Source organism: Cucumis sativus, chromosome 4 (genome assembly GCF_000004075.3).
Source record: "Cucumis sativus cultivar 9930 chromosome 4, Cucumber_9930_V3, whole genome shotgun sequence".
Classification (NCBI taxonomy): Eukaryota; Viridiplantae; Streptophyta; class Magnoliopsida; order Cucurbitales; family Cucurbitaceae; genus Cucumis; species Cucumis sativus.
In genome coordinates, this window is record NC_026658.2 from 25,025,161 (window position 1) to 25,044,509 (window position 19,349).

At 35.8% G+C, this 19,349-nt stretch overlaps 4 protein-coding genes and 2 long non-coding RNA genes across 6 annotated transcripts; 3 read left to right on the plus strand and 3 right to left on the minus strand.

The window, feature by feature from the left end:
- Positions 1-838: 838 nt before the first annotated feature.
- On the minus strand, positions 839-3,667 carry LOC101206375 (BRISC and BRCA1-A complex member 1). The gene is made up of 3 exons (XM_004141260.3): positions 3,205-3,667; positions 1,635-1,793; positions 839-1,470 (listed from the first exon to the last, which is right to left on the minus strand). The coding sequence occupies exons 1-3, from the start codon at positions 3,460-3,462 to the stop codon at positions 1,114-1,116; spliced, it is 774 nt and encodes a 257-aa protein (XP_004141308.1). The 5' UTR covers positions 3,463-3,667; the 3' UTR covers positions 839-1,113.
- A 613-nt stretch (positions 3,668-4,280) lies between these two features.
- Positions 4,281-6,399, plus strand: LOC101206612. Its single transcript, XR_969360.2, has 3 exons — positions 4,281-4,486; positions 4,605-4,707; positions 5,764-6,399. It is a non-coding gene; the product is annotated as an uncharacterized LOC101206612 (long non-coding RNA).
- Positions 6,400-6,855: 456 nt separating this feature from the next.
- Positions 6,856-7,892, minus strand: LOC101206857. Its single transcript, XR_180798.3, has 2 exons — positions 7,393-7,892; positions 6,856-7,182 (listed from the first exon to the last, which is right to left on the minus strand). It is a non-coding gene; the product is annotated as an uncharacterized LOC101206857 (long non-coding RNA).
- A 227-nt stretch (positions 7,893-8,119) lies between these two features.
- Positions 8,120-11,398, plus strand: LOC101207001 (NADH dehydrogenase [ubiquinone] iron-sulfur protein 7, mitochondrial). The gene is made up of 2 exons (XM_004141262.3): positions 8,120-8,588; positions 10,872-11,398. Exons 1-2 carry the CDS (start codon positions 8,185-8,187, stop codon positions 11,104-11,106), a joined length of 639 nt encoding a protein of 212 aa, XP_004141310.1. The 5' UTR covers positions 8,120-8,184; the 3' UTR covers positions 11,107-11,398.
- A 1,310-nt stretch (positions 11,399-12,708) lies between these two features.
- On the plus strand, positions 12,709-16,482 carry LOC101207241. Its single transcript, XM_011655868.2, has 5 exons — positions 12,709-13,731; positions 14,381-14,433; positions 14,706-14,872; positions 14,991-15,142; positions 15,789-16,482. Exons 1-5 carry the CDS (start codon positions 12,981-12,983, stop codon positions 16,172-16,174), a joined length of 1,509 nt encoding a protein of 502 aa, XP_011654170.1. The 5' UTR covers positions 12,709-12,980; the 3' UTR covers positions 16,175-16,482.
- Positions 16,483-17,476: 994 nt separating this feature from the next.
- On the minus strand, positions 17,477-18,779 carry LOC101214314 (abscisic acid receptor PYL2). The gene is made up of 2 exons (XM_004141374.3): positions 18,419-18,779; positions 17,477-18,113 (listed from the first exon to the last, which is right to left on the minus strand). The coding sequence occupies exons 1-2, from the start codon at positions 18,642-18,644 to the stop codon at positions 17,758-17,760; spliced, it is 582 nt and encodes a 193-aa protein (XP_004141422.1). The 5' UTR covers positions 18,645-18,779; the 3' UTR covers positions 17,477-17,757.
- Between the last annotated feature and the right edge of the window lie 570 nt (positions 18,780-19,349).

Genomic DNA, 19,349 nt, shown 5'->3' on the forward strand with positions numbered 1-19,349 from the left:
CTAACGTACGCAAAAATGTTTGTAATAGAGTAGTGTTGCGTTGAGCATATTTTGAATTTGATGTTTAAGTTAATATAAAAAGAGTTACTTAGCTTAGCTAAGCACATGAAGAGTTACTTATATGCTATATCGACGATGTCAAAGTGGGTATGACTTTCAAGATTGTAGAATGCCAACGAGCAAAGACAAAAGTGTTTGTCAACTTGAAATTGTAAGAAACGTTTTCCAAGTAAGAACTTAAAATTGTAAGAAACAAATCCACGGTTCAAAAATTAAATAAAATTTATTAAAAAAGATCTAAACTTTTAAATTTATTATGTTTTAAAGTTTAAGGACTTAAAATAGACATTTAAAATTTAAAACTAAAACGAAAAATTAATACAACCTCCAAAGTAAAAAAATTTATAAGGTTAAAATAGGGATATGGCCAATATGATTTATAATAAGAAGCGTGGTAATTTTGTATCTATCAAAATCGTAATCAAAACATAAATTAATTATAATTAGAGACGGAGGTGGTTATAATTATAACTTATAAGGAGATTAACTTTATGTTCATGTGAAAGGGCAATGGTGTAGCTTTTGGGATTATCAGAGAGCTTTTCTTTTTCTTCTTCCTATCTGGTTGAAGGTTGATCACATTACACGAAGAGATGTCCCCAAATTCAAAAGTTGACTTATATCAATAAATTTTGTAATAATATTTCTATCATTTTCAGGAAATTATAAAACACACCAATTATTGAATCAGTTTGCCAAGTGGGAATCTATCAATCGTTAGAATAAGCTTTTAGAATCTATAAATCAATACAAAAAAATATTCATCTCTTTCCTGATCTCAGCAATGAAAGTCAACTTTTCTAATACCCAAATGGCACCAACAGGAAGTAATATGATCCATCAAAATATGACATTTGGAGCACATAATCTGAACATGACAAAGATTCATATCATACCATAAGACCGTTGTCTCTCTCGTAGTAGACTTGATGTTATGTACATTAAAAGAAAACTTAATCTGTCGCCAGAAAAAGATTAAAAAAAAAATCAGTCTACAGATGAACAAGTGAGGTACCATTAAGCTACAACAACATCCATGTTTCCATTGTCGTTTCACTGGCTTGTAACAGGGACAACTTCGTTTGGAGGGGCGGTATCAGCGGGAGGCAATTTCTTTGTAAGAGGCTTTGGTATATCGAGATCATCTAGCGATATTCGTTGCTGGGGGTGTGATAACAACAGACACATACAACGGTAAAGAACACGTGCAACTCCCTGGCCACTCTCGAAAATATAGCCTTCATACTGGCTAACATGATCAAGGGCATCAACTAAAGCATCATACACCTCTTGTGGGCAGTTGTCAGGTCCAGGCTTCTCATGGAGGTATATAACATCAAAAGTGAAGAGTTTTTGGTTCGCAGGCCACTGATGTTGGGGCTGTGTCGATGATCTGCAATAAATAAGAATCTAAATGCAACAAATGATTATGATGCATCCATATAATCTTCCAAACATACATTGGAACATTAGAGGTTCAAGGTCGGATAATCTAGGCTCACTCATAGATTCATATAACAGATAAAAATTTGAGCTGATTTCGCAGATTAGGACTATAGGTATAATGAGAATACCAGTCGTAGAATTCGATTTTGGGCGGTTGATTTTCTTGATTCGTGAGCAGCTAATCGGAAAAGACTGGTAAGATCGGCATGATTGCAAGGGGAAGTAGCACCAAGTCCCCTGACTGCAGCCTCTGCAGATGCAATATCACTGCTAAACTCCTTTTTTAGCTTCATTTACAAAAACTTTGGATTAGAACCAGATATGTCGTTTAACAAGAATGCTATAAAAGAATTAGGCTCTCCTATGCAGAAGCTTGAATAACATTTCCATCCATTCAGAGGTTTAGCAACTTACCGTGTCATAAAGAGTGCAAGAGTAACAGTGCATTTATAACTCAGTTAAATGAACCTCAACCAATTACTAGTTATGCCTCCAAAATGTTGAGTCATGAAGATAATTCTTTTAGTTTAGTAATAAGAAAAGACTGATAAGTAAATATAAAGAGAAATGAATGACAAACAGTGAAGGGCAAGAGTGATGGGAGCTATAGAAGTGAAGTGACAGCCCAATCTTTCTTGCGTGGTTAGTGCAGACAACTAAGGTTCGGTTTGGGAGGGTTCCAGATTTGTTTTTCTGTTCAATAGCAGTTGATCATAGAGTGCGGTAGTTAAGAATTCAAGAAACAACGATTTAAGGAGAAATCAGCTGCAAGCAACCGGAATCACCATGCTCATCTCCAAGTTCCACCGCCCAAAAAACTTCTTCAAAAGAAAAATGACTCTAAAAGTGGATAGTTGGAGATATTTCCTTCTCTTTTCCCCACATAAAATATCATCAGTATTGTCACCCTTTCACAATCTAATTCTAATACTGAAGCACATGTTTTGTTCTGGATCAGCACATATTAACATCATACTGACAATATCAAAACAATGACTCTCAGTAAGAGTTAACAAAGTGGAAGGGAAATTGTTAGATCAGCACGGTCAAGTTATATTCTTCAAATCAAAGATGCAAAATTGACAATGGTTAGATCAGAAAGTTTGTGGTACAAAACTTCAACTATTAGTCGGAAATCAGATACTGTTTGGATCAGCAAGTTTGTGTTATATCCTTCTATTCAAATCTGGACTAACAAGATGAGCGAATAACGGACCTTCTCATTTTATGCCCCACAGCGTGAACAAGAAAGGGGGACCTAAGAGCTTAATCACATTCACACAAAACAAAATCTTAAAGTTCCCAAGCCAGAGGAGTGATCATTTGAGGAACAGAATCCCTCAATAATCTATTGAATAAGATGTTTGGATCAGGGAAAAAAAAAGAACTCAGGTATAATCTCCAATACATGCCACATACAAACTCAAACCTGCAGAAGAATTTAAACTACGAGTTTCCAACCATGGAATAATCCAATATTTCTCTACACCACATGAAGTGTTCTATATGTTAAGGCAGGTAAATAGGAATTGAGTTCCCCAATCTAGGTAAATGAGTAGAATGATGCAGAAAATATAAACTCCCCTAAAAACTAAAATTAGCCTTGAACCAAAAACAGACAGAAATCACAGAAATCCAGTAATCCAAAACCTACATTTCTGAATGAAGAAAGCAAAATCAACAAGATGGGGGGATTACCCAAATGGCAGATTTGGCGATGGTGGTGAAAGCAAATCGATGGTCAGGATTCATGGAGAGTTTGGCGTGGACAAATAGAAGAATTGCTTGCTTAATGGAGTCCATTCTGGTGATGGGTCGTCCATTAGAGCCGGTGGTTTTGATCTCAACGGAAGATTCAGGGTTCACATCTATGCAGAAGAGAATGTCTTCGTTGTTTAATCTCGATGATTTCAGCGAGTATCCACTTCCTCCTCTCTCAACTTCGATTGCTTCCATGGTTATTCAGCGTCGATTTTTGAAAATTGGAATACAAAGATCAGCGTTTGGTGCCTTGTGGAGCTAATTGTTTCAGAACTTAAATTGGGGATTTACTGTTTCCTTTTCTATTTCGAGGGCATGTAGAAGAAGACCATATTTATAAGTAGACGGTTTTGAGCTGGATACGATTCCACAACACCATTCTATTCAGCAGTCATATCAACTAAATTCTCATTCAAATTCCTACTTTTATCCTTTACACATTTTCATCCGGCCCTAAAAACATCAATTTTAAACTTTATCAACGTTTTACATAGTGAATTTCCAAATTTCATAACACATATTTCAAATAACTTTTTTTTAACTCAAATCAACTCAAAAATCAAACCGTTTATAAATTAAATTGAAAATTGAAATTAAAGAGATAGTTTAATAATTTATCATTACCATAATTATTTTGTTACATTTAAAAAAATAATATAAAAAGTTCATTTGAGAGACGTGATTAGGATGATATGCTTGTTTATAAGCAAATTTCATGTTATTTAGTAGTTATAGTCACTTGATATCATAGAAGTTGTATGGACTCATCTACTAGTTTATTAACCATAGTTACTTTACAACATTTCTTGTATTGATTTATTCCTTTTAAGTATTGAGACTAAAAAACACGAAATGAACAAAAACCACGAATCTCTTCTCGAAATGTTGTAAAGTAACTTTGGAAAATGAGTTCTAAATTTTGAGATTTAAGAAATAATTAGTTAACAATAAAAATAAAGATCGGAGTTGATAATAAGATAACTGAGTTAACACAAATGAGAAGCGAGAAATGTGGGTGTTAGTGAATAATATGAGTTAGATTTCCGGTTGCCATCATCCCCTTAGGGTTAGGTTAAAAGAAATAAAAGAAAAACGTCTCTCAGCGGCGACATCTCGTTACGCACTCTCTCTACCTTTCGCGCCTCCCGATCTCTCGCGCCCATCAACGTTACCTCTTGCTCCGCCTTCTCCGACGCCTACACGCCGCCGGCTACTGCAGGTCCGTTTCTCTCTCTCTCTCTCCCCCTGCGTGATTTGGTGCATAGCTTTCGTTCATTCAGTATTTTTGTTCTCTACCTCACAGCACTCTCTGTATCCTCTGTGTTTCTCTCCTGCAGCTGCAACCGGAAGCTACCAGTCACCACCGTTCAGACGACGTCCGACATCCCTCAGGACAGTAGCCAGTCCGTTGCCCAGCAAGTGTTTTGCACGTCAGTCTAGGTGCGGTGTTTCCTTCTAGTTTCTGAACTATTCTCGCTATATTGATTATTCACTCTGTGGTGGGCTTTATATTCACAAATCCGAGGAGTTTTAGCTAAATGACTATTACAAGGCTCTGAACTCGTCTTTGAATTTACTATCTAATGTTACTTTAGAGTTATAAACCTTGAATTTTCCTTGTGCTTAGAATTGGGCGGTTCGTTGAGGTTAAGAAACTAATTTTGGAATGGATATCGGGGAAATTTTCTAGTCACCATGGGAGAAATGAAAATGTTAAAGTAGTTTGGGTCTCCAAAAGCTTGACAATAAATGGAATTATGTTGGTAAGATTGGATGCAGATTTTCGGAAACTGAAAGCAAATTGATTTTGTTGGATTTTTTTTTTTTTTTTTTTTTGAGCTCAGTGAATTTATAACCGGAAAACCATCCTAGGTTCGGGTTGGTTTGATGATAATTTTGGCCTCAAACCAAATATGATCGCAATTAGCCCACATACCAGAACTGATATACATCATTCAGTTTTCCCATAATTGATGCACTGCACAAATTCACGTTTTAATGTTCGGTACCTAGTACCGAGTCTGAGGAGTTTACTATGACGAGTAGTTGAATTAGTCTGCTGTAGGATGGGTTAATTGTTCAGACTCCACTAAGACGACAATACCAGATTAGTAGTAGATTAATCAGTTTAGGTTTATTAGTTACAGTCTTCCAGTTCATGTTGCATTGGGACGCATGGCATAAGTCTAGTGACGTTATGTTCCAGTTCTATTTTCTTAGAAACTATGTTCTGTACTCTTTGAGTTTTTTCCCTCTAAATGTATAATTTTGTTCTCAATTTAGAATGAGTTTATTGGTTGTTTTTAGCTGGGATCCCAAGATAAAGTTTATTTAATTTTTCAATTATACTTTGAGGTTTTCAATTTCAAGCGTCATGCATGCACTGATGCACATATTGTAGATCAGGTCTTAGACATATTGTAGATCAGATCTTAGAAAGTTGCGTCATGACCGGTGCTCTAGGATTAGTTCTAAGATTTTGAACCCTTCGTGCAGCTGATCTTATTGTATAAATGCCAAAGAAGAAATCTTCTAAAACGCCTAAAAAGATCCCAGAGAATGCCTCTACGAAACAGGAGAAGTCCAATGCCGTGGTAAAAGGTGAAAATCCCAATTCCGTAGTGAAAGAGGAAAAGCCCCCATCAGTAAAGAAACACAGTGAGATCGATGAAATTTTTGCTGGGAAGAAGAGGAAAAAGCCCGAAGTTGGGAAGACCGAGGAGCCAAAACTAGATGCACAAGACAGACCGAAAAAGACAAAGAACAAGAAAAAGGATGAAGCTCAATCCAGAAATGGATTTGCAGACCCACAATCGCGGCGAAGAAAGAAAACTGGGGATGGGCTTACAATTTACACCGAAGAGGAACTGGGTTTTGGCAATGCAGATGCTGGAGGCACCCCGCTCTGCCCATTTGACTGTAATTGTTGCTTCTAAACATCCTCAATGTTCGATTTTGATCAAGAGGTCGTTTCTCTATCTAGTAAAACATCTGTTACATCTTCCATTTCTGTGAATCAATTTTTCCAATTTTATTGAGCAGTTTATTTGTTTCCATAACGGCTGTGCATTGGAGGCGATCATCATTTTAGATTATATAATTATGAAGCACAGAAAAGTATAAAATTTTGAAGGTCTTGATGGAATTGTTGTTGACACGACAGTACAGACCATTCTGTTATTTGGTTTCTTAAGACCTGTTCAACAACATAAAGTCGATTGCACCTTGTGAACAGAATTCTAAAGAGAAAATGCAGTAGATAGTTTGGTTCATTAGAATCTGAAATTTAAATTTCTATCTACCACTTCTGTTTCACAAACAAACTTGGGTTACTTATCTAATAAACGAGATCCAGTGGTATGTTCTTCATTTATTTTGTTCTGTTAAAGGGGCACCAATTTCTCAATTGTATTAAGTTTGTGATAATTTTCTATTTAAATTGACTCAGATTTTGATTTTTTTTATATAATTAAATTAAGCAATTTAAATTGAGGTTTCATAAAGATTTGGATTTAATTTCATCAAGAATTGGCTTTTTTTTCTAAATACAAAGTAGAGTGAGCTTTGAAATCAAATATTACACAACAGTTATTGCGCAATTAAGAATTAGTTTCATTTATGAGGAAATAAGAAGAAAAGGAGAGTATGCCTACAAAGTTTATGTGTTGCGATAAATTGACAGCAAGGGGATGGAAGATCACATTTCAAACCTATGTCCCAACTGAGGCTTTTCAGAACTCTAAAACCATTAACAGTTATGAAATCAAATATTAAGCAACACTTATAACGCAAGATATTATCCCATTCATTTTCCATTTATTTTCTGAGAAGCAACTGTGAAAGATGATAGGCAAGAATCCCATGATGAGTCTCTCATCCAGATTGTTCCAACAAATGAAAAGGCGTCATCTGAGACTACACAAGCAACAACAAAAAGTGAGATAGTCCAATCAAATGATAATAGCAGATTAGAGGATAAGGATTCTTTGTAAATGTTGAAATCATTCTAACAAAAAAACCAAAAAATCGTATTTGCAAATCAGCTTCTGTAAAACAAGAACAGATTTACTAAGCTAAACAAGAACAGTAGCTTGAAAATTTCACTGCTTGAAATTTGAAGGATACCATATAAAATAATAATAGATTCCCCCAATCGTGTTCAGTAGCTCAATATAGGCACCGTGCAAAAGGTTGTTTGTTGTAAGATTAATGAACAAACACCCGTGTCTGAATTTAATGCCCATTCAAACTCTAATTCAAAAACCCTACACAGACCTAATTGCAGATGATGGGGATTAGAAATTTTTAAAAAATGTCGACCGGGCATTGTGTCTTAAAACGATTAAGTTTTAAGGATCTTCTTCCGGTAACAAAATATCGGCTCCATGCGGCAGACGGATCGCCATTAAAACGGCGCCTGCTGCTGACTCGATGATAGAGCCAATTCAGATTAACCAACCCATTTCATCGAATTTTTTAAAGAGAAAGCAAATAAACGATTCAAGATATCAAACGCATTTCTCTTGGATTGAAGGAGAAGACAATGAAAATCAAAACAAATCGGAAATTAAAGTGACAGAAGAAGGAGATAATCTCAGGACGGACGGAAGACAATTCAAAAGCTGCGGTTCAGCTGAAATTTATAGAGGATATTTGTGAAGAAACCCTAAATTCTGATTGTGAGTTTATCGAAAAGACCGGAGAGGAAAGCCCATTGTGTGAGGCCCAAACTAAATGACCTGGGCCTTTTTTAGTTTCAGCCCAAAGGGATGCGACACGTCGTTTCACTTTCTATATAGAGCCAAGAGCGTGCCACGTCAACAGACGACGTCGGTTAGTAGGAATAATACCGATTTGCGGATTTAAGAATTGTTCATTTCGGTTTGTATCGGAAGTTCTGAATCTTGATCCGTGGGAATGGCCGCTGTGAGCCGAGCTTCCACTCGAATCCCTCATCTGCTTGCTGCACGGGGAGCTTTGTCTCTTCATACCACAGCTCCGGCTTTGTCTTCCTCATCCACTGCTTCTCCGACGCCGTATGCGAGGCCGCTGCCTCCTTCGGCCTCGTCCCCGACGGGGCTTCCGAAGGCGGCTGAGTATGTCATCTCGAAGGTTGACGACCTCATGAACTGGGCTCGCCGTGGTTCTATCTGGCCTATGACTTTCGGCCTTGCTTGTTGCGCTGTTGAAATGATGCACACCGGTGCTGCCCGCTATGACCTCGATCGCTTTGGTGTCATCTTTCGTCCTAGCCCTAGGCAATCTGATTGTATGATTGTCGCCGGTACCCTCACCAACAAGATGGCTCCAGCTCTTCGCAAGTTAGTTCTCTCCATTAAATAAAGCTTGTTGATTCCTGATTTTTTGGACCCGACTGGATAATTGACTGAACTACTAGATTGACGGAAAATTTTCATATTGAGATCGAAGTTTAGAATTATGTGATTTTTCAGTTTCTGGAGTTGTTCCTTTTGTCAATTGCTCCTGGCCTGTAGGTTGTAGTGCGTACTTGTTTTGTCCATCTAAACTTGTGAAGATATTATTCCTGTCTGCAATGATCATAGCATGTTTATCTTTTCTTAATCTGGTATGTTATCTAAAAGTTTAAAGATTTAAGTGGATTATACCATTGTAGTTATCTGCTTATTTTCTTATTTATTGGGTCAAATTAATTTGATTAAATGTATTGATTGTCAATAATACAATGCTTCAGCCTCTATGTCAATGGATTTTAGGGGAGGTTCTTTTTCTTCATTATGAAAAACGGGTGGATTACTTTCGATATATTGGATTACTGAATTGTGCAGTGCTAATTGGGAAATTTATCTTGTTAGGCCATCTTGTTCACCTAGATTCATGTTATTTATTTTTATGAATTTTCACTCATCACATGACTTCCATGGTTTACGAGGAAAATTTGTGAAGTAATCATGAAAGTAGTTCCTGTACAGAGTTTTTTCACTTCATCATCTTGGCATGGTGTCTGGTGAATTCTGTTTGGGTTGAGTAATCATGATTTCCCGAACAGTCATCTATTTATATCTGTTCTATTTGTTCGAGTGGTTAATGTGTCAATGAAGCATGTGACTGTTCTATTTGTTTTGAAGGTTTCCTTTATCCTTATTATTTTAATCTATGAATTTGAAATGTGCATTGTATAGTAAAACTTCCAAACACTGAAATATGTGAAGAAAGTATATGTTGGACATCTTTCCAAGTTTGACTAGAATTGCTGGAGTCATTTCACATAAGTAGCTAACTTCTATGTACGAATTTCTGTTTATTGAGGAAAATGGAACTAAAGCCTAGAGGAATTCACCAATTTAGATACAGTACCCCCTCACTTTAGAATTCTTATTTTTTAATCTTGATGGGTAGAAATGAAGTTTTAATATGACCAAGAGAACTCTAAATTCTATTCGTGAGGATTTTCTTACGAAAATGTAATAATGGGATAAGAAGTGAGTCACAATGATATGTGAATTTCTTTGAACTTGTTTCATTTATATGGTGGTATTGCATGTAATTGTGGTAGACTATGAAATCCTTTATTTTGAATGAAATAAGGTTCCCATGCTTTCTTCTCTCAATCCAGCTCTTTATACCTATGGGGGTTGTAGTGTGCTAGTGAGGTTGGCTTTTCAGGATATTAAGCTATTTTCTAAAAATATCTCATTGAAATGGTGCATGAATTTGATAAATGCAATATAGACTAAAATCCAAATAAACGGATGCTATAGAAGCAAATAAAAAGCTAAATGGATGCTATTGAAGCAAATAAAAATTATAATGGAGGAAGACAACCCAAATATTAATCCTTTATCAAAGTTAAATACCATTATCTCATATTTGTATTTGTTTGTGTCAATGTTTATGTTGCTGCTATGGCTATTTTCAATGTTTAAGAGTCCCATCAATGCTTGACCTGAATGCTCCATAACTTCATTTATCAAGCTTGGAACTCAGACTTCCTGTTGGTGGTTAATGAACCATTATCTTTGTTGTTGGATCTGAGAATGCTACTATAGTCTAGCTTCAATTTTCTAAGTTTAGGGAATCCCTTGATTATTACATTGAAAACCAGTTTGGTCGTATAAATAGGTTATAATACCACCTGTTTATTCATTCCTTTCAATGAAAACTTGAAGAAAGACTGTACTTAATTCATTGTTTCTGTAATCTGTAGGGCTCTTCAACAAAAGTTGTGGCTTTTAACCCAACGGATAACCATGGTGGTTAAGGCCTTGGATTCATACAACTTTTACTTATGACCGTTAGACATTAAGTCATTAACTGACACACAGGCTTTTATTGCTAGCCCTTAGGTTTTTATTTTATGAGGCTCTGTTCTGAGATTAATAATGTCTATGATAACAACAATGGAAGTATGCTTATCAATTGATTAAGAGATGAACAACTAGATCTTGTCAGGCTGACTGCGTGTGAGATCCTTTCACGACAAGGGAGGTTTTGGAATCCTCTGAACTAGGCCGATAATTTTATTGTCTGTTTAAAATTTTAAATATTTTAATTTTTCTGTTGGGTTTTCTGATAAATCAATTCACCATCTCACCCAAGCTACACTTACTCTTTGTTCTCTGCAGGGTTTATGATCAAATGCCAGAACCGCGATGGGTTATATCCATGGGAAGCTGTGCAAATGGTGGTGGATACTATCACTACTCATACTCAGTCGTTCGGGGTTGTGATCGAATTGTCCCTGTCGATATCTACGTTCCTGGTTGCCCTCCTACTGCTGAGGCATTACTTTACGGAATCCTTCAATTGCAGAAGAAGATCAACAGACGCAAAGATTTCCTCCAGTGGTGGACCAAGTGAGACCATCCATCCAAGTCAGGTATTGCTCCTTGGTGGATGCTTCAAACTACAATAAGAACTGTATTACAAGTTTGTGGAAATGTAATAGAAGAGATTATGAGTGATGTTTCAATAAGACCCCATAACTGATCCTCCTTGGTGATGTTTTTTCCCCTTTTTCTGTTTATCTCCCCCATGTTAAATGAAGCCTTTGCATGGCAAAGAATTATATGTATCTCTTCAACTTTGGAGTTCACTAAACACTTCTGAATTTTTCAACTTAGTTTAATGTCTTCTGATTTATTATTGTTAATGCCATTTTTCAACTTCTCTTTCCAAAATCAATTCTGTAATCACCATTTTGTTACTACTTTGTTTGAGGTTACTTTTATTTACAATTACAATAGTGGATGGAGATAATTGTTTTTCTAATTATTGATTTTTAAAGATTCTTTTCTTCCAAATCTTATTATATTCTTGAATATGTCATTTATCTTTATTTATACATTCAATTAGTTTGTGTTGGGACATAGATTATGCATTCTTTCTAAAATATTCATTTACCTTGACTCTCACCTGTAGTTGTGATTGTAAATTAAGGAAGTGTTCTTTATTTAATAAACAAAGATGTAGTTCACACAATAGTAAACAAAGTCAACAAATATAAATTGATAGATGATTGTGGAAAAAACTGCACAATAAAACTTATTTAGAGGTCAAAATGGCTAATGATTCTTTTTGACATGTCAAATGTTGTTATGATTGCGTGAAATTATAACATTTTTAGTTTTTTTTTTTTCTTTTATTCTTCCAGTGCTCGTCTTCTTTGAGTTGTTCTTCTACAATTCCTACTCTTTTTATCCAATTTTGGCGCCTGTCTTCTTAGGAGTGATTTTGAGAGAGATCGATAGACAGGGAGATGGATGAGACGAAAAAGAAAAAAAATGAGCAAGATAGTAGTGATTTGTGAGTGGTAAAAGAAGAGATGCAGGTAAAAGATCATTCAACATTTTCTTAAAAACGAAATCCTCTAACATGTCTCCTCAATCTTTTGATCATCCATTAAATGATTCGTGATTATGAAGGGATACACTTTATTTTATTTATTTGTAGCTTTCCGTGATAGAGAGAGCAGGAGTATAATATGTGAGTGCATATAATTTATGCGTAATTCACATATCCCATTGCTTTTAAAATAGAGGACCATTCTAAAAACAATTTTGTCAACTCAAACAAAACTTGGAGTAAAAAGAAGAATAATATGGAAAAAAAACGTATATCTCTCAAATAGGGGGGAGTCTAATTGATTTGATAATTAGGCAACAAGATTATATCCAATTATTTTAAAGGAATGAAGAATCTGATGTGTGTTTGTAAGGGATGATTAGTTTGTCCGATGAGAGAATGTTTAGATGGAAAAAACAAATTGTGAGCTTTCTAGTTTTTCAGTTTCCTAATTTATGGTAACGTTATTATGAAAATTAATGGAAGCAGACTTCTGTAGATTAGGATTTAGCTGATTTTGATTAAAAGAAAAAGACCCAACAGCTGTGGAAGACGATAATGGAGAACCCAATGTTAATGAACTGATAAAGACAAATTTAAGATTCATGGGTTGGTGTGAAATTGAATTGGAATGGAGGGAAGGGAAGAAAGATATAATTTTTTTGCTTAGTTCTGCAATATTATTTTAATTCGTTACGAATTCAAAATGATCTTACCATTTTCCCTCCTTTTTCAAAGCTTTCTTCAAACCCCGAGTATCTAGGGTTTCAATACTGTACTTTATACAGCTTTTTCCTTCCACTTTGGTTCGTCTTTCGTCTTCACTACCAAATATTCCTCTTTCACTGCTCCAAAAAACCCATCTCTCCGTTTCCCTCTGTTACTTCAAAATGAATGAAACCCGATCGCACCTCCTTCAACTTCCAAACCAACTTGACCCATATGGGTTGATGCTTTCTGAATCAATTGAACGGTTTTTCGATGAATATCGAAAAGGGGTTACTGATTTCTCTAGTTTCATTCCCATTTTCTCTCGTTTGCTTAGAAATTTGCCCGACCCACCGGTGGCCGTCGTGTGGTTTTACTCTGCTCTGACTTTTCACACAGCTAAATCCTCAGCTAGAGGTTCTTCGGAGAAGCTGCAGGCAGTTAAGGATTTATTCCAGCTCCTTGTTTCTTGCACGGAGTCTTCCTGTGCGTCGAAAAGAATCGCGGTGCTGGCTCCGGTTGTTTACTGTCTGTTTGATTTAGTTGTCGAGAAGAAAACGTCTAAGGAAGAGGCTGAGAATTTGATCGATGGGGTTGTTAGTTATATCAGTATTTGTTGTGGTCAAGAGTCCGAGGAAGTAGGTTGTTCCTTGGGGTTTGGTCCTTATTTTCTGGATTTGGCTCGTGTCTGGATGGTGGACAAACCTGGAGAAGATTTGAAGGGTTTTCTTCCGCTTGTTAGCCATGAAATTTGTCAAGGCATCAGTATCAATGGTGGGGTTGGCTACTTTGCTGGGATCGTTATGTTTGAAGCCTTTTTGTTGAGGCTGTGCTTGAAATTTTCCTCTCGGATGTCAATGGTAGAACTGCAAAATGAACTCCACAGCCGGGCTGTTCAAATGATTGCTGGGTTTCGTAGCTGTCATTTCTATGGTGAGATTTGATTTTGGTATTCTTTCTTTTAATATCACGAGACTGTTAAATAACCTGGTCCTTCCTCAATTTGTTCCTCGGCCCTCTTTTTTCTGTCTAGTAAAAGCACGTTAAGTTCTTAGTAGTCTCTATTTCGACCTTCACATAGACGCAACATGTCTCATAGATGTTAGGGGCGTGTATTTCTTTATGTATTATAAGTATGTTCATCGTATCTGCTTTGATTTTGGTATGCATTAACTGGATGCTCTGTTCAACTATCCACCATATGTCCTTCAGTTGACATATATGATGCACGCAAACTAGGCATGAAGCACTGATATTGCAATATTTAAAACTTTGCTAAAAGTGAAGACCAGGGATGGGAGGCACATATTCTCTTTTGGGAATCATATAATTGAGTGGATTGTGCCATATTCAGACAAATCTAATTCTGAAAGTAGTATCTCTCTGTATGTGAGGTATAAAATAAAAATTCCAATCGCTTTTGCGTGCACGTTCATTATGTTTTCAGGGCTTCTCTTGTTCGTATGCCCTCTACATATCTGGATGACCAAGCCTTTTCTAGTGCTCTAATTGCATCCGATCTTTTCTCCTATTATCAATGACTCTGGGTGCTTGTAATCTGAAATCTGTTGGTGCATATCAGATATTTTCCTCAGGATGCTGCTGCAGTCAGTTTTGCCAACTACCTATTTGTTGGTCAGTATTTCTTTCTTTTATATTTATTTCTGTGTACCATGTTTGTAGTTTATTTATTTGAGGCAGTAGTATTCCTACTTCTAGATTGATGGCTCTCCCTTATGAGATGTAGTTTGAGGTTCTGCAACTCTGCTACTATCCATCAGAAACACCATACACGCCCATGGTGGCTTAAGCTTGATCAGATACATCTTTGGAAGTAATATTGCTTACTCATCTTGAAGTGGTAAAGGGAATAAATCTTTGATTTTACCGAACTGTTTCTTCCGTAGGGTTCTGCAGATGAAATTCTTCTGCGAGAAGTATTATATGATGCTGCAATAATACCAGAGTACCCATTCCTTAAACTTCAATTTGGAACTGAACGACCTGCTGCTGATTTAAGAACTATTTGTTTGAATTGGTTATTTGTTGCTGATAATGGTATTCGTTCCTTTAGGTATAACAAATCATAATTCGAGCATTAGCTACAGTATCTCAATTCTCAATTTGAACTTTGCAATGCATGTGATAGAATGGAGTAAAAATTTATAATGTGCACATTCTGATTGGTTCAGAGACACTGGAAATCTGAGCAAGGCTATGTCCTACATAAATGCCTTCCGCAATTCTTGTTGGCCCTCTCAGTTGATCAATTGGATCAGAAACCAGCCAGGCTTCAGCGAGAGGATGAGTCAACCAAATATCTGCACACCCACGGCTCTTATCGGTTAGTTTCTAAACATGTACATTGACTTATGATTCTATGAGCAATGTTTTTTCCAGTTTATTCATGTATTTCTTTCAATGATAATGAAGATATAGTTCACAGAACATGAAAGTGACATTATGTACAAGACAACTATTATGTGTTGAGCTTGATTATAAGACATCTATACTGTGAATCATGTTTCGTGTTTGCTGGACATTGGGACTAGCATGGGAATCGATATATATACATATACATACATATATATACATATACATACATACATATATATATATATATATATATATGAGATAACTTCTTAATACTAGGGTACTACCACACTAACGAATTTTGTCGTCAGCATCCTTTGAGAATGTTCTGAGGTCCAATAACATTAAATAATTCTTTATGCAATTTTTCAATATACATGTGTATTGGCATGCTTTGAATCTATTATCTATTGCTTTGAACGACCTAGTGGCGGCACATCTAATTTGTACTTTTATTTTGAATTTTCGCTCTGATATAAATTGTTCTTCCTTTTCTCATGAGCAACATGTTGATTCTCTAATGCTTTACATTTTCTGTTATCTGTATTTGTTGATTCCACCACAGTACGTTTGATGTCTTTTATTGACGGCTGATGTTCAATTTGATTATACTTCAGAATGGCTTCTGGTATTGGAAGATCAAGGGGTGAGAGTGTTCGACCATTCGAACTCCAAGCTCAGAGCGAGAGAAACCATTTGTAAGTCGGAAGCTGAGTTTGTACAACCAGCAAAAGTTTCAGATGGCATGAACCTAGACGTTAAATTCTTCAATAATGCTTCAAATGTGATGGATGAAGATCCTTCTGTTGGTGACTTTGACATGGTTGATTCAATGGCTACCGCAGCAGTACAGGCAACATCCATTACCTTAAATGGAAATGGCATTGAAAATGGAAGAAAAAGAAAGGAATGCATGACTGACAAAGAGGACATGAGGGTAAAGTTCCTTAGGCAACATCTCCACGACAATCCACTCAGAGAGAAATCTTTGCCACTGGTCTGATTAGAAATCCATCCCTTCACTGATGGAAAATATATATATATATATAATATTATATAAGGAGACATTGTCTGTAACACAAATCTATGATACTATGGAGGAATTTTGTGCCTGCTCTGCAGCCAGCCTCTCGGCTATTAACGTTTTCTTTTTGTAAGGCAATACGGTCTTGAGATTAGATTCTTCAAATCGATTGTGTAAGCTTTTACATATATATTTGATCAGATGCTAATCAAGGCAAGGCCAGTAGGTTGTAAACGATGGAAAATTTGCCATAATACATATGGTTTAAAATAACACTTCTCTTCTAATTCTCTCTTCTTTTGAGCTGAACGTGACATGAAAGTAACGGATTCAAACTTGTGATAAGGTTAACAAGTGAAAGAGGAGTTTTACTTAAATCAACTAGGTAAACAAAAAGAAAACTTAGAAAATTAAATGCAACTTCAAAGTTGACAAAAAAGAGTTTGACTACCCAAAAAAAAAAAAGAAAAGCTTTTTGTGATACCTACTGCTCATGAACTGAAAAGATAATATTTTTATGTAAGTTCTTAATAATGAAGTTTGAAGGTCACATGTTTCCTATGGTTTGCTCACAAGCAATCCCCACGATTCTTTTATCTTTCAGTCATTGTCATTGAAAATCCAAACCTTAGGGATTCACAATCTCTACTTTTTTAAAATTAATTTTGGAACAAATATGTATATATTATTTTCTCTGAGAAGTACTTGCAATTTCACAATAGAACGTGTGGATAAACAAGTACACATAAAATATAAGAATCAAAGTCTATGATAATACATTTTTGTAAGGACAGAAGAAACAGTCAAAAATAATTAAAAAGTGTGGCTGAAAAAGTCAACTGTATAGATAGTTTTCTCTTTTTAATTTATTTATTTCAAGTGACACAATCTTATGATCATAAGAAAAACAAATCACTTTTTTACTTAATAAGCAAACAATCCAATAATGAAGTTGTGATGATGATCAAATTACGCAATTGCATGTGAAAAGCATCTTTTAAGTACATTGCTTTTTGCCTCATGGAAATTAAGGACCCATACCCTATTCACTATTACAATTAATTCAGTTTAACCCAACTTAGATCCAACATTTTATTTCAATCATTCCAAATATAAACTTAAAGATCAAGAATATCCAATATGGAGAAGAAGAAAAAACATGTATCGTTAGCAACAGATTCATCAGAAAATTAACCAACAACTACTCCTATGTAAATCTTCAGTTATTTTACATTGTACAATCATTTTCTTAGTTCAACATAGACAAAAGAAAGAGAGAGATAGAGGAAGAAAATACATAAAATCTTTTATTGATAAAAGATGAATTAAGACAATATTTGTGGAAATATATATAAAATATAATATGAATAATATGATCTCTTTCTAATTCTCCCAACCAACCAATCCATAATCGGCCAACCCAATAAATAAGAACAAGCTAAATTCAACTTGCAAAAAAACAAACCGACCCATCAACTAATCATCATACGAACATTTAAGGAAGAAGAAGAAAAAAAAAGTTCCATCCCATCTGCTGCCGGCAGAGATCTCCGCCGCCGCCACTATTCATGTTCATGTTCATGTTCATGCTGAGAGGCAGTGGCAACCCCAGCAAGTTTTTGAAGATTCAGTTTGATGACAGTGTCGACGAACATTTTGGTATCCTCACCGGTGTTCCCTTCTGGTATGTCAACGATGTAAGACTCCAAAACGATGGTGTAAACTTTGCTGTCTTTGTTGAACTCGTTCACCGACGTCACTGATCGGTAATTGTTCAGCCGGTGCTCTCCTCCCACCACCCTGAAGCTTAATATATGCTTCTCATCGTCCAAAATCTCTAGCCTTTCTGTGCTCGTTGATGCCGGAAGGCCGGAAACCACCGTCACCTCTCTAATGCTGCCGACCCCGCCATCCCCGGCTGTTTAAAACACAATTTATGGTTTGAAAGTGTAAACTAAACACTTAATTATTAATTAAACAGAAAACTAAAAACGGAATTGTTATAAAAACAGAACACTTCCGTTTGTTATAAATAAAACAGACAATTTGGGAAATCACTTGGGTGAATCTTGCATGAAAACAAAACAAATAAAACTTTGAAATGATTAATAAAGTGCTTTATAATTAAAAAAAAGAAAAAGAAGCAAAGGAAAGAACAAGTATTTTTAAGCAAAGTCTATGATGAGAGAAGAATTAAGTGTGTGTGTGTGTATATATATATACCTGACATTTTGCAGCTTTTGATGAAGTGCTTGTACTTTTGGGGATTATCGAAGCTGCGAACGAAAGGCCAGACGGCGTCGAGAGGAGCGTCGATACGTTGGGTGATGAGAGAAGTGGTAGTGTTAGGAGAAGGTTCAAATTTGTGGTAAGTTTGAATGAGGGGTTGAAGTTCTTGGTATTCATCAGCTTCTAATCCTGGCAAAGGTGACGTTTTCTTCGCCGCCATTGATTCAAATGATTATCACAATCAAAATATTACATTTAAATGAAACATATCTCAATGAGAAACACAAACACTCCAATTTCGGGGATTCTTTAACGCAACGCTGCTTTGAGCCATTTTGCTGTGCTGACGAATGGATCTCTCTCTCTTTATATATATAATCTCTCTTAAGCCAACACACACGAACTACTAGATCCACGTGGGACCCACTTCCTCCCCCCCCCCCCCCCCCCCCATTTTTGGACAACTTTGCCCTTCCCATATATTTCCTATTATTGTTTATTCTACTTAATTCGAAAAAAATAAAAATAGAGAAGTTCTTCTTACTCGGACTACCCTGGTCAGGTTGGAATGGAATATAATTAAGATTATCGAAAATCTTACTAATGTTGGAATAAGCGATGAATCGAGGAAAAACGAAAATTGGTAATAAAAAAGAGGATTGAATTGAAGACATCGGAAACATGTTAAGTTTGATTTTTCAAATTTATAGCCCAAACCATTAAAACAAAAGAGAGTTTCATTCTACGGTATAGATCTCCAGACAACCTCTAAATACTTATAAAAAAATGTTTCTGAAAGAAGAGAATAAGATTGTTAAATAGTCGTTATTATAGTTTGTTATAAGGACTATAATGTTATTCTATGAACATGACATGCAAACTATTTTAGTTGAATCATACATAATATTTTAATTTGAATTACAAA